The following is a 13,189-nucleotide window of genomic DNA, read 5'->3' as shown; positions in this document are numbered from 1 at the left end:
AAAAATTTTTCACCTCACAGTTCTGAGTTCTCAGAATTCAGTTTTATTGTTTCTGACACATAATTATTTTTATTTTTTTATTTTGTGTGTGCAAATGTAAGTTTATGTCTCTCAATTCTAAGTATATATCACGCTATTCTGAAATTTTCTGATTATGAAGATGAGAAAAAAAGAATAGGGAGTTAAAAACTTAAAGATTGGGAGAAAGTCTTGTTAGATAAAGTCATAATTACCATTTATTTATTCATTTATTTAAAATCAATTTTTAATTATTTTTATGTGGCGGTAACAAACTTCTATAGTAAAGAGTTGTAATGCCTAATATTTTTCTTAATTCTTTTTCAGCATTTAATAAATGCTAAAAAGAATTTATTTGAAATAGAATTTTTGTAATAATATAAAAGTCTTTACTGTTGTGTTTGATCAATTTAATGATTGAAAGTATTAATTTCTTTCTGAAAAAAAAAATATTGCTGGGCAATAGTTAACCATAATTTATTCCATGCAAAATAAAAGTATTTGTGAACAAAATATACATATGTAAAATAAATATATATGTGACCCTGGACCACAAAACCAGTCATAAGGTTAAATTTTACAAAACTGAGATATATACATCATATGAAAGCTCAATAAATAAGCTTTCTATTGATGTATGGTTTGTTAGGATAGGACAATATTTGGCTGAGATACATCAATTTGAAAATCTGGAATCTGAGGGTGCAAAAAAATCAAAATACTGAGAAAATCACGTTTAAAGTTGTCCAAATTGAGTTCTTAACAATGCATATTACTAATCAAAAATTACATTTTGATAGGTTTACAGTAGGAATTTTACAAAAAATCTTAATGTAACATGATCTTTACTTAATTTCCTAATGATTTTTGACATAAAAGAAAAATCAATAATTTTGACCCATACAATGTATTTTTGGCTATTGCTACAAATATACCCCAGCGACTTAAGACTGGTTTTGTGCTCCAGGGTCACATATGTATATGTATATGTATATATGGGTGTGTGTGTACTGTGTATATATAAATACACAAACATGCATGAATATATTTAAGAGAAATATGTTTATATATTCAATATATTTTTAATAGAAATTTATGACTATATATATATATATATATATGTATGTATATGTATATATAAATAAGCGATTAATCATGATTAATTGTTGCCCAGCACAAAAATTTTTTTTATTTTTTTGAACGGTTCTGTAATTTCCATGATTCCGAATAGTGATCTAATTAGATCCTGATTATTGTAATAATTGTAAAAATTATTCAGACATTTAAAATATTTTAAAAAGCCAGTACAAAGAATACCACCATGATGTACAAATTATTTGCAATATAAAATAAATATAAAAATATTCAATATTTTTTTTTTTACTTTCGATTTTGAGGTGAAATGTGGCCAAATATTTAACGGCATAAGAATCCTTGTGAATTTGTAGAACGTTTTTACAGTGGAGCATAACTGTCTTCTTTTTCTAGCAAATGACAAAGTTACACCGTCAACCTGTGACACTGTAAAAATGATTTTTTTGCTCACTTTCTAAATGTTTGTTCTCCTTCTCTCCCCGATGATCTTTCCTTCAAATCTTTCCATCCTGGATTCCAATCACACCTGGATATCTTCCTCCGTCGCACAATCAACTGGATTAAAAAAAAAAATGAATAAACCCAACAAAACATTTGCCTGTCAATGTGACGCGCTCTGCGTCATTTCCTGTCCGCCGCCCGATCGCATTCTGTCTCTCTGCTCCTCTCTCCTCTTCCTGCTCTCTGGAAAGCAAATGAAGAATCGTGGGCTGAGGGAAGTTTCTGTGTGCTAGTGAAAAAGAACAATCTGTGCCAGAGGAAGGTTCTGCAGCAGCTGTGCTGTAGAACATGTTCTCTAAAGGGCTGAAGGAACTTTTCCGGCCCCACTTACCGCTCACGTTCCGCTAATTTATATTCCAGTCGGGAACCTCGAATATGGGACTACATCGTGAGGTTTTTCCCCGATGCCAGAACTACAACAAACCTACCTTTATCTCTGTGCGTCTGTGTATGTGTGTGTGCGAGCGTGTCGACAGAAGCTGTCAGGGTGGTGCGACTGGGATCAGTAATAAACAGCAAATCATACATGTCAGTATTTTGTGACCAAAGCATGGATGCCAAATTTTTGTACCTTTTTCTTCGTTTGGGGTCCAAGAGAAGAATTTGGAGCGACATGCTGAGCGTTGAAGCGGCGGTTCTTTATTTTTCCACGGTTTGACGTATGATGACGACAACAATGATCAAAGCCAGTTTGTGCATATTCTGAATAAAAGCGCACTCAGAGAACCTCCACGAGTTTCAGCAAGACCTCTGTGAGCAAAGGGACGCGTAAACCATAGCACAGGTTCATCCACTGACCTTCACGACTGCGGTCAAATCAATAGCTGGAGGTACAAGGTACAAGAAGTACTTCCCGAAGCGACGAGTATTGTACTAACACAAACCTGCCGTTTAGTCAGGTGGTCTCACTGTTCAGAAATTCTTCACCTCAGGCTCATATCTCATACCTGTTTTTGTGTGCGTGCGTGTGTGTTTTTGTGTTTCAACATCATTGCAGGTTTTCGTGAAACCGAAAAGTAAGTTAGTGATTGACTGGGCTGAAGTACAGGTTGTAGTCGTCGTAGCTGAGGTTTGAAACACTTTTAATTCATTTGATCTTATCCCTAAACATGCATTTTATATCTCGCCATTTCCAAAACATAATCCTAAACGATTTATGTGAACTTTATACCGCGCGTCCTGGTAGGTCAGGGTCAACAGCCTGAAATAAATGCGTTTAGTGTTACGACAGTTTTGTGTTCCCTAGTAACTATTTATATTTTATTGATTCACCATGCAAAAGTTAATCAACTTTGGCCCGCTAAAGGTCTGTGATTCACATGCGTTAACTGGTGCTATTGACACAATGGAGTTGTTAGAAAATGTTGGGTCCGATAAGTATTTGTGAATCCAAATCTTTCAAATTTTTAGTCTAGATTTTCATTCAATGGCCGTATTTACTGTATGTCCACATTGCAGTATTTTGGGACGAAATACTTGAGGGGAGTATATTACGTTTTAATAAAGGTCAGAAACGAGGTGAATTCTTTAGTTATACTAAAAGTACTACACAACACAAATTAGACTTCTACATTCATTAAGGACATGTTTGACCAATCCACTTTCGCTCAATGTTAAGGGGATTTCTATGTCTTTTATTTATGAATGATGTGGTTTAAGATGACGTAGCCTTTTATTTATGAAAAAGATTTATAAATGCTCATAGTTCAAATGTGTTTCGTGGATGGGATTGTCCAACCACTTCATGCTAATTGTGTATTCATGACACGAAAAAAAAAAAGTTGTAGTATGATTGTACGTTTTCTGCGAACTCAATACATGCAACGTTACGTAACTAATGTTATATAGGATTACGAGAATCAGTCTATGTTCAAATGTGTTACATTTACTCTGTTCTGGCGACGTTTTTTCTTAATGTATATATGTATTTTTATCACTATTAACCTTAAATATATTTTGCACCCACGTTCGATTGAAATAAGGGGGAAATGGATGATCGAGTTTTCTAAAATTATTTTATATTTCTGTTTTTAGCCAACTGCCATGAACAGTTAGTCTAGATGAAGATGTGTTGTAGTCAGGGCCAAGAAAAATGTTTTATCATGTAGAGAAGACTGGACGAAACAAATGGTTTACTGATCTTTTTATTAATGAACTTTAAAATAAAAACAAGACTCAGAGATTAAACCAGACTACTTTTGTTTACTCATTCGGGCTTTTCAGCGTAAACGTCTATTTTGGCTTGTTCGACTGAGTCGAATTCTTGCGGTGAACTGGTGTGAGAGTGATTCAACCTCTTCTTGTTTTCTTTACAAAAGGCTCTTTTTGTTTTGAAGAGAACAATTCGGCATTTGACCAAATGCGAAGTGGTCACAATGACTTTAAAAGAGACAATATACGCACAGCCCCTTTTTCTGACCTGACCCTTTAGAACGAACATTTCTAAAATATTTGCAGCTCTCTCACAACCATTGAATAACATGATAAAGCCATTACTATTGACGCATGCCGCTTTAAGTTTTACAAACCCTAGCGATTCTTAAGCGTTTTTGCAGTTGTGATGCAAGCACTTTGAGTCTTGATTTAACTGACATTGGCTTTGGAGCGGTATTTCTTTAAGTCTAGTGATTGACAACTCAATTACGGTCATGTTGGGTCATGAGCGGCTGCTTCAGGACTGTCAGAATTGAATGAATAGAGTGTATCAGAGCGTAAGCCTGAGGTCGTCGGTAGGGTCAGTCGGCCATAGACGTCCAGCTCTCTAAAGGAAATTACACAAATACATCGCTTAGCCTGGGGTTAAAGGTTAGCTCAATGTATTTAGCTTTTCTCACATTCCCATAACAGCTCTTTGGGATAGTTTTGATCCATTCTGACACATAGAGAGTGAAAAATGTGCTTTGGTTATACTAACAAAGGTATCAGACTTGGCTAAAGTATGTGGTTGTTTTTTTTTTTCTCAAAAAATCAGTTCAGCTTTCAGATATTTTAAAGTTTTCAGTTTTTAAGGTCTGCTGATTGTATAAGGACATTCTTCATGAGCTTTCTTGCTTCCTTTGAGAGTGTTGTGATTTATGAATGCTGCATGTGCATGGCCTTTGAGTTGCCTGCAATCATAAACGTCAGCTGGTCAATCGTTCAACCAGAAGCCTTTCTTATTAATGCTAAAGATCAGAACAGGTAAGCACCTTGGTTTCCTTCTTTTTTTGTATGTATATATTTATTTATTAGTTTTTGTTTTGTTTATGTTCATGGTTTTGTTTAATTGTTTAAATGTATTTTTATTTACTTTTTGTTTTGTTTGTTGTATTTGTTTGCTTCGTTTGTTTGCCTCAATTTCTTGCTTGTTTGCATGTATTTGTTTATTTCATTTTTGTTTGTATTTGTTTAATCTGCTAGTTTTGTTTTTGTTTCGTAGCTGTTTGTTTGGTTTGGTTGTTTTACTCACGTATTGTGTTTGTTTGTGTATTTTGTGTTTTGTTTGCCTTGTATGCATGCAATTGTATTTATGTTTGTTTTGTTTGCTTTCTTTTTTGCTTGTATATTTAATCTGCTAGTTTTGTTTGCTTGCTTGTATTTTTGTTTTTACTCATTTATGTATTTTGTGTTTTGTTTGCCTTGCATGCATGTAATTGTATTTGTTTAATTTTCTTTCTTTTTTGCATGTATTTGTTTTTGTTAGCTTTTTGATTTTTTTGCTTGTTTTCATTTGTTTAATCTGCTTGATTTGTTTTTTGTTCGCTTGTTCGTAAGTAAAATTGTTTGTTTGCTTTTGTTTGCCTTGTATGCACTTATTTGCTTTTCGTTTTCTTGCTTGTTTGCATGTATTTGTTTTGTTTGTTTTTTGCTTGCTTCAATTTCTTGCTTGTTTTCATGTAATAGTTTTTGTTCTTTCCGTTTGCTTGTTACATTTCCTTGCTTGTTTGCATGTATTTATTTATTTGTTTCATTAGCTTGTTTCATTTTCTTATTTCTTTTTGGCTTGTTTGTATCTGCTAGTTTTGTTTTGTTTCATTTGCTTGTTCGTATTTGTTTTGTTTGGTTGTTTTTGTTTACTTGTTTATGTATTTTGTTTGCTTGTTTGGTTTTTCTCCTTGTTTTGTTTGCCTTGTATGCAATTGTTTGTTTCTTTTTTTTCTTGTTTGCATGCATTTGTTTTTTTTGTTAGCTTGTTTATTTTATTTGCATGTATTTGTATGCGTTTGTTTCGTTTGCTTCCTTTTTTCTTGTTTGCATGTATGTTTTTGTTAGCTTGTTTGCACTTGTTAATTTTTTTGCTTGTTGGCATGTTTTTGTTTTGTTAGCTTGTCTCTTTTTTTTGGTTTCTTTCGTTTGCATGTATTAGTTTAATCTGCTTGTTTTTTATTTGCTTGCTTGTTTGCATGTATTTTGGTTTTTCATTAGCTTGTTTGTATTTGTTTAATCTGCTTGATTTGTTTAGTTTCTTTTGTTTGTTCATAAGTAGTTGTTTTGTTTGCTTGTTTGTGTTTTGTTTGCTTATGTATTTTGTTTGTCTTGTATGTTTTGTTTGTTTCATTTGCTTTTCATTTCCTTGCTTGTTTGCACGTACTTGTTTTTTGTTCGTTAGCTTGTTTCATTCACTTCCTTGTTTGTATGTATTTGTTTCATTTGCATGTTTAGCTTTCTTGTTAATTTGTTTAGATATTTCTTTAATCTGGTTATTTTTATTATTTGCTTGTTTATTTAGCTTATTCGTATTTATTTAATCACCTTGTTTGTTTTTTCCTATATATTTAAACGTGGATTCAGAGATATTTTAGTATATTTATTTTAGTGTCTACCTACATTAGATGGAGTGGGGTGTAGTTATGGATCTTTATGTAGCTGACGTGTTACCTGTATTTTTTTTTTCTCAGGGGAGTATTTAAGCAAACATGATAAATGTGAACTGTGTTCCTCATCCTGCTCAAAGTGCACTGGACCTGAGAGTACAGACTGCATTAGTTGCCCTATCACCAGGTGAGGTTTGCTCATTTCTCACAGCACCACAGTCAAATAAAGCCACAGTGATACAAGATGTGCACTGTGTGGGCAGAGACTTCACTTTTTATTCTTTGGCAGACCTTTTGATAATGGGACATGTGTGCTCAGCTGTGATCCTGGGAAGTATGAAAGGGATGGTCAGTGTCATCATTGCCACCACACATGCCTTGAATGTACAGATGCAGGGCCTGACAAATGTCTTCGCTGTAGCAAAGGTAAACTGAGTCATGACTGCCTCACATAACAGACAAAAAGTACTCTTAACTCTTAACAATGTTTTTATTCTCTTTGTTCACACAGATAGGTTCGGAGTGGAGCGGTACCTCTTTGAAGGGCAGTGTCGTGAAAGCTGTCCAGAGGGCTATTCCCATTCCACAAAGGGAACATGTGATCCTTGCCCTCCAAATTGCACTGTGTGTACTTCCACAAGCCACTGTCTCCACTGCACCCCCTCCTACTACCCTAAAGATGGGACGTGTGCCAAACTGGAGTGTGGATTGGGTCAGTTGCATCATAACTGTTCTAGAATGTTCTCGATTGCTTGCTTGGCTTTTTCCATGTTTTTTTTTTTTTTTGCGATATTATTCTGGTTACTTTTTTTCGGAATGGTTCATTTGAAAATTCTTCTGGTGGTTGAGCTGTAGGCCCAGTGTTAAAAACACATTGTCACTGCCAAAATGTTTTTGTGTTTTGCTTTCTTTGCCAGTATTTTTCACCACAGTACTCCCAATGGATGAATTTAACAAAACCCGTCAAGAAATGAATATATCATAATTCTGATATATGATGTATAGTGTTTATACATCATTATAGTAATAAGAAGAGCAATTTAAATAAGTGTAATGAATCCTTGCTTAATAAAAGAAAATTAATTAATTAAAAGAAAAAAATCCTACTAACTCCATAATTTTTAACAGTACTATAAAAAACACCAGTAATGTGAGAAAAAAAGAGAAAAAAAGTCACAATTGCAAGATATGAATGGCAATTCAAATAAACGTACAATTCTGACTTTTTTCCCTCAGAATTGCATGCCACAAACTCGTAAGTCTAAAAAATCAACTCACAATTCTGACTTTCTTAGAATCTTGCAATTGTGACTTTTTTCTCAAATTGGTGAGTTTATAAAAAAAGTCACAATTGTGATTATATAAACTCCCAATTCTGAGAAATAAACTTACAGTTCAGACTTTTTTTTCTAAGAATTGCGAGTTTATATCTTGCAATTGTGACTTTTTTTTCTCAGATTTGTGAGTTTATATCACGTAATTCTGAGAAAAAAAGTCCCAATTGCGAGATATGAATAGCAATTCAAATAAACTTACAATTCTGACTTTTTTTTTCTAAGAATTGCGAGTTTACATCTTGTAATTGGGACTTCTTTTCTCAGATTTGTGAGTTTATATCATGAAATTCTGAGGAAAAGTCTAAATTGTGAGTTTATATCACGTAATTCTGAGAAAAAAAGTCCCAATTGCGAGATATGAACTGGCCATTCTAATAAACTCGCAATTCTGAGAAATAAACTCACAATTCTCTTTTTTTTTTTTTTTAGAACCTTGCTATTCTGACTTTTTTTCTCAAATTTGTGAGTTTATAAAAGTCACAATTGCGATTATGTAAACTCAAGTTTCTATCTCGCAATTGACTTTTTTTCTCAGAATTGCGAGTTTATATCACGCAATTCTAAGATAAAAGTCAGAATTGTGATTTTATGTCTCGGATTTCTGACTTTAAAACTATTATGATTTGTGTATGATTGTGATTTGATCTAAATTCTGAGAAAATAAAAGAGATTTAAAAAATAACCTTTTTTTTATTTTTTTATTCAATTGTGGAGACAGGCTTCCATAGTAATAGTATATTGTGATGAAGTAAAACAGCAATTATGCTTTAATGAATCTATTAAACCATGAATTTATTAAGTCATCATTGAAAGGAATTGCAGGAAGAAAGGGGCAAATAAACTTAATTGTCATGAAAATAATGTGACAAAATGCTAATAGGTCTAAAAACAGAAAAAAAAAGTACTTTTATCTTTTGATTTTGCAGTGCAGTTTGACCAAAGACATGATATTCCCCCTTTTAGACAGAAGTTCCTCTCTCTCATTTTGTGCTGCTAAATCACTTTAGCCTTATCTGTAAATCTAACTGTATGGATGTTGTTTGGCTTCTCACGACACCCACTGCTGTTTATCTAATCTTCTTCACAAATTGTTATCACAGTCAAAGATGAGCTGAGCATGAGGGAAGAGCTTGTCTGCAGACTGAAATAGCAGCAGAAATGAGACAGTGGGGGAACAGAAATTCTTATCATTAGTGGCAGACATGTATAAACGGGTCCTGCGCTCTGGCCTGCAGGCTCCCACACACTACTGTGAGCACACACGCAGTGCCTTTTCCATTTAGACTCGCTCTCTTTTTCCCTCTTATTATACATGCTAATAGACATTATCTGAGCTATTTGTGTACGTCTGTATCATGCATTTTCTTTTTCCATGTTAACGACACTAATTCTGAGTATGAAAGTTCTGACTCCTGGTGTTATGCTTGTTCTTGTATAGGTGAAGTAGCCGACCCTGATCATGAAGACTGCGTACACTGTGAGGAGGGTTGCAAGCAATGCCTCTCTGGTCAGTATATGATTCTTTGGGACCCTATACCACAAACACCAGTCATAAGGGTTAATTTTTTCAAATTAATATTTATACATCATCTGAAAGCTGAAAAAATATACTTCCCATTGATGTATGGTTTGTTAGGATAACTGAGATACAACTATTTGAAAATCTGGAATCTGAATCTGATTGATACGCAAATTTCTAAGGCTTGTAAATTATCAACATGATTGAAACAATACAAAATCCACAACATGTCTACTTTCATCTGACTGATAGTTTAGACTTGTTTTAGGCATTTTAGTATAAAACGTTTTTGTTTGCATGTTTTTTGTGCGTCTTTGTAGTGAAGTCCTTTTAAATGGTCAGTAACATTAAAAGACTAACACTAAACTTAAGCAACTTAGGTTTGTTTGATTATGCCATTTTCTTTTTAGAAAAATCATGTTAAAATGTATATCAAGTATGATACATTAGATTTTTGAGGAATGTTTATTTGTGCATCTCTCAATCATCATTGTATTGCATCACATTATGTTTTGACCCCTTAATAAAACAGGTCATGTTTATGATTTACTAATACATATTATTGAGTGTCAGTTGGTATTATATGCATTTTAAGTAGCTTGTGATGCTGTTGTAAAGATGTCACTGATTTACATTCTTAGCTGTCAGAATTTTATCTTATGTTTTAGCCACACTATATTGCCAAAAGTATTGGGACACCCCCTTCTACTGAACAGGTTTGACTACTTTAGTAATTTACATGAGTACAAATATTAATGTTTAAGCATATAATGATATTCTAGGGAATTTTGTTCTTCTAATTGTTCTCTTCGAACATGACAGTGCTTCTGTGTATACGACAAGGTTCAAAAAGAAATGATTGATTCAGTCAGTGTGGAAGAACTTGACTGTTCTGCAGAAAGCAAAGTCCTAATCCCAGCTGAACACCTCTGGTGTGACTTTAAATGCAGACCTTGAGCCAAAAACTCATCACCAAACACCAGTGACTTAAAATACTCAAAAATATTGGGACACCCCCTTCTTTAGAACAGAAAAAGGCACTTCCAAAACTCTGGCAACAAAGATGGAAACATAATTCATGTATTTGTAAATTGTATTTCCATCTCTGTTGCAACAGTTTTAGAAGCATCTAAAATGACTTTACCCATATGTACAAGTCATTGGTGTTTGGCGATGAGTTTTTGGCTCAAGGTTTGCATTTAAAGTCACACCAGAGGTGTTCAGTTGGGATTAGGATTTGGCTTTATGCAGACCAGTCTAGTTCGTTTTGAACCTTGTTTTACACACAGGCATTGTCAAGATAGAATAGAAAAGGGTCCTGTCCAAACTGTTGCTATAAAATTAGCCCTAGAATATTATTATATGCTTAAACATTAAGATTTGTACTTGTGGAAATTACTAAAGTAGTCAAACTTGTTAATTAGAAGAGGGTGTCCCAATACTATTGGCAATATAGTGTATATGAATATCAGCAACTGCATAAAAAAAGCATATTTTTTTACTCAGTTTGGGCCTTCTCAAGTGTGAGCATCATATTCTGATTATATTACACTATACGAAAGTTGGAAAAAATTGGACCATTATTTATTTTAAAGGTTTTGACAATTACATCACAATTTGGTCAGTTACCCAGATGCACGGCCATATTGGTGATACTCTGATGTAAACAACAGCATTGATTGCACTGTGGAAGCTGCTAAATCATGTAGAGAAGCAGGAAATTAAGGGTGCAATATTTGGACAAACTAAAGTTAATAGGTGGTAAATATATGTATAAGCACTATAAATTAAGATATTAGCCTAATGTTTTACCTACCTGAATGGAAATGATAAGAACAAATGTGGATGTTGTCGAGATTTTTGTCCTGGAAATCCTGGTTCAAATTGGCCAACCACAAACGCCTTCCTCAGTTTTTTGCACTCTTCTCCTTGATTTGTTATAACTTTTGGCAGTCTATAGTACTCAAAATGTGTTTTTCCAGTCTGACCGATTAGTACAGCCCAAAACATGACAATAATTAATTAATTTCACCATCAATAATTAGCAAAACATCCAAGTTTCGTTCGACTCAGTGGCAATGTTTACATTAGTGCAATATGGCCGATGGATAATGCGTCGTGAAAATACTCTTTTTAAAACACTTTTCCTCATATTATTAGGTTAATAGTTTATAAATACTTTAAATGTTTGTTCTAAATTTTAAAATAAAACAAATAGAAGCATTTCACTAATTTGTTGCTTTCTTGTACTCATTTTTGCTTTTTCTCAATGCGTGTGTAGTGCATAAATGATAGGGGTTGTTTGTGTCAGCTTCCAGTATCTCTTCATCTGTTGTAATTTTTTAAATTAGAGCATGTCTGGTCTGTATCTCAAAATGTGGCAGGCTGCCTGCATAGGCTGCACTTCAAGGCAACAGTATTTGGCAAGTCAGTGTCAAGATAAAAGCGGTGAAGACACAGATAAGTTCTAACATCAGCCCGCAGCTTTTCGGCCCATTTAAATCGGATAAACCGATCCAGTTAAAAAGACACTTAACATCTTTCCTTCAACAAAAAGATTTGGAATACCGCCTGACACTAAAAACACAAAAAACCCGCGATCCTTCCCTCAGATCATACTTGTGCTGATATTCCGTTAATGGCTGTCGCCCTCTGCTGGTCAGAGTATATTGCAGAAATACTGCCGTATTAGAACTGAGAAACACTAAAGTGATATTTGAAGCTTAAAACGGCATTTTCTGACTCATATAATGTCGTCGTTTGTGTGCATAGTCATTTATTTCTTTGCGGCAGCTCAAGTATATAAACAATGTTTTGGCTGACTTGAACGGTTTTATTTTGTCATGCAGGCTAAAACGCATTGATAGAGTCAAACCTAAGAAACGTAAAGTAGTTGTTTTGGATAAATTCACAAGACAATTTAGTAACACAGCAGTATTACATTCTTGTTTTGCATTATGACCTCCAGTAAACCAGAACTGAGTGTGAAATGCAGCAATGTCGTCCTCTGCTGATCACCATAATATTGCAGGGAAAAAAAATGCATTTACAGTCAAAGTTTCTAAATCATTAGTCATTTGAATGAGTACATTATAGTATACTTAATATGAAAGGTGTATTAACAGTATGTCTTTTCCCATAGTGAATCCAGACCATTGCATGTCCTGTTTACCGGACTATTATCAGTAAGTTTGTCTCAAGTTTTTTGACTTGTGACTTCATAATCAATGTGCTAATGATGTAAATAGTAAGAGATGGTGTATTTTTGCAGGCTGAAACTGAGCTGTCACAAGATCTGCCCTGAGAGGATGTTTGAGGACAAGTTGTCAATGGAGTGTGCTCGATGTGATGATCACTGTGAGACCTGTGATGCCTTAGATTGTTACCTGTGTGAGGATGGCTACTTCCTGTCAGGTGAGATGAGGCGTATCACTTCATCTCTCACATGCCAGTTTATATAAGCATTTAGGTTTTTGTCTTTACTGTATGTGTGTGACATGCCTTTAAAAGAACCTCTGGGAAAACAGCATACATTTTGATGTACATACAGTCAAGCCCGAAATTATTCATACCCCTGGCAAATTCTGACTTAAAGTTACTTTTATTCAACCAGCAAGTTTTTTATTTTATTTTATTAGAAATGACACAGACATCTCCCAGAAGATAAGACAATGTACAAGCATCATTATGGAAAAAATTATTACTCATCTTTTATTTACATTTGAACAAAAAGTGGCATGTCCAAAATTATTCATACCCTTCTTAATAATCAATAGAAAAGCCTTTATTGGCTATTACAGCCATCAAATGCTTCCTATAATTGCTGACCAGCTTTTTGCATGTCTCCACTTGCATGTCTTTTTGCCCATTCATCTTTAACGATGAGCTCCAACTCTTTCAGGTTGGAGGGTCTACTTGCCATCACC

The 13,189-nt window shown here is 34.1% G+C and overlaps 1 protein-coding gene across 3 annotated transcripts in view; it reads left to right on the top strand.

Moving 5' to 3' along the window:
- The window catches only part of pcsk5b (proprotein convertase subtilisin/kexin type 5b), a 94,545-nt gene that overhangs the window by 61,050 nt on the left and 20,306 nt on the right, over nt 1–13,189 (top strand). The window contains exons 21-26 of one of the 3 annotated variants that reach the window (XM_073818525.1): nt 6,492–6,594; nt 6,697–6,833; nt 6,919–7,119; nt 9,183–9,251; nt 12,406–12,448; nt 12,535–12,677. In XM_073818525.1, the coding sequence (XP_073674626.1) occupies nt 6,492–6,594; nt 6,697–6,833; nt 6,919–7,119; nt 9,183–9,251; nt 12,406–12,448; nt 12,535–12,677 (696 nt within the window). Of the gene's footprint in view, nt 1–1,805; nt 3,802–6,491; nt 6,595–6,696; nt 6,834–6,918; nt 7,120–9,182; nt 9,252–12,405; nt 12,449–12,534; nt 12,678–13,189 lie in introns of those variants that run through there. The other 2 variants (XM_073818527.1, XM_073818526.1) reach the window with 2 other exon arrangements.

The sequence above is a fragment of the Garra rufa genome, chromosome 15, assembly GCF_049309525.1.
Source record: "Garra rufa chromosome 15, GarRuf1.0, whole genome shotgun sequence".
Lineage (NCBI taxonomy): Eukaryota > Metazoa > Chordata > Actinopteri > Cypriniformes > Cyprinidae > Garra > Garra rufa.
Note: the sequence above shows the minus strand (reverse complement) of the source record. Positions and strands in the feature narration are given on the sequence as shown.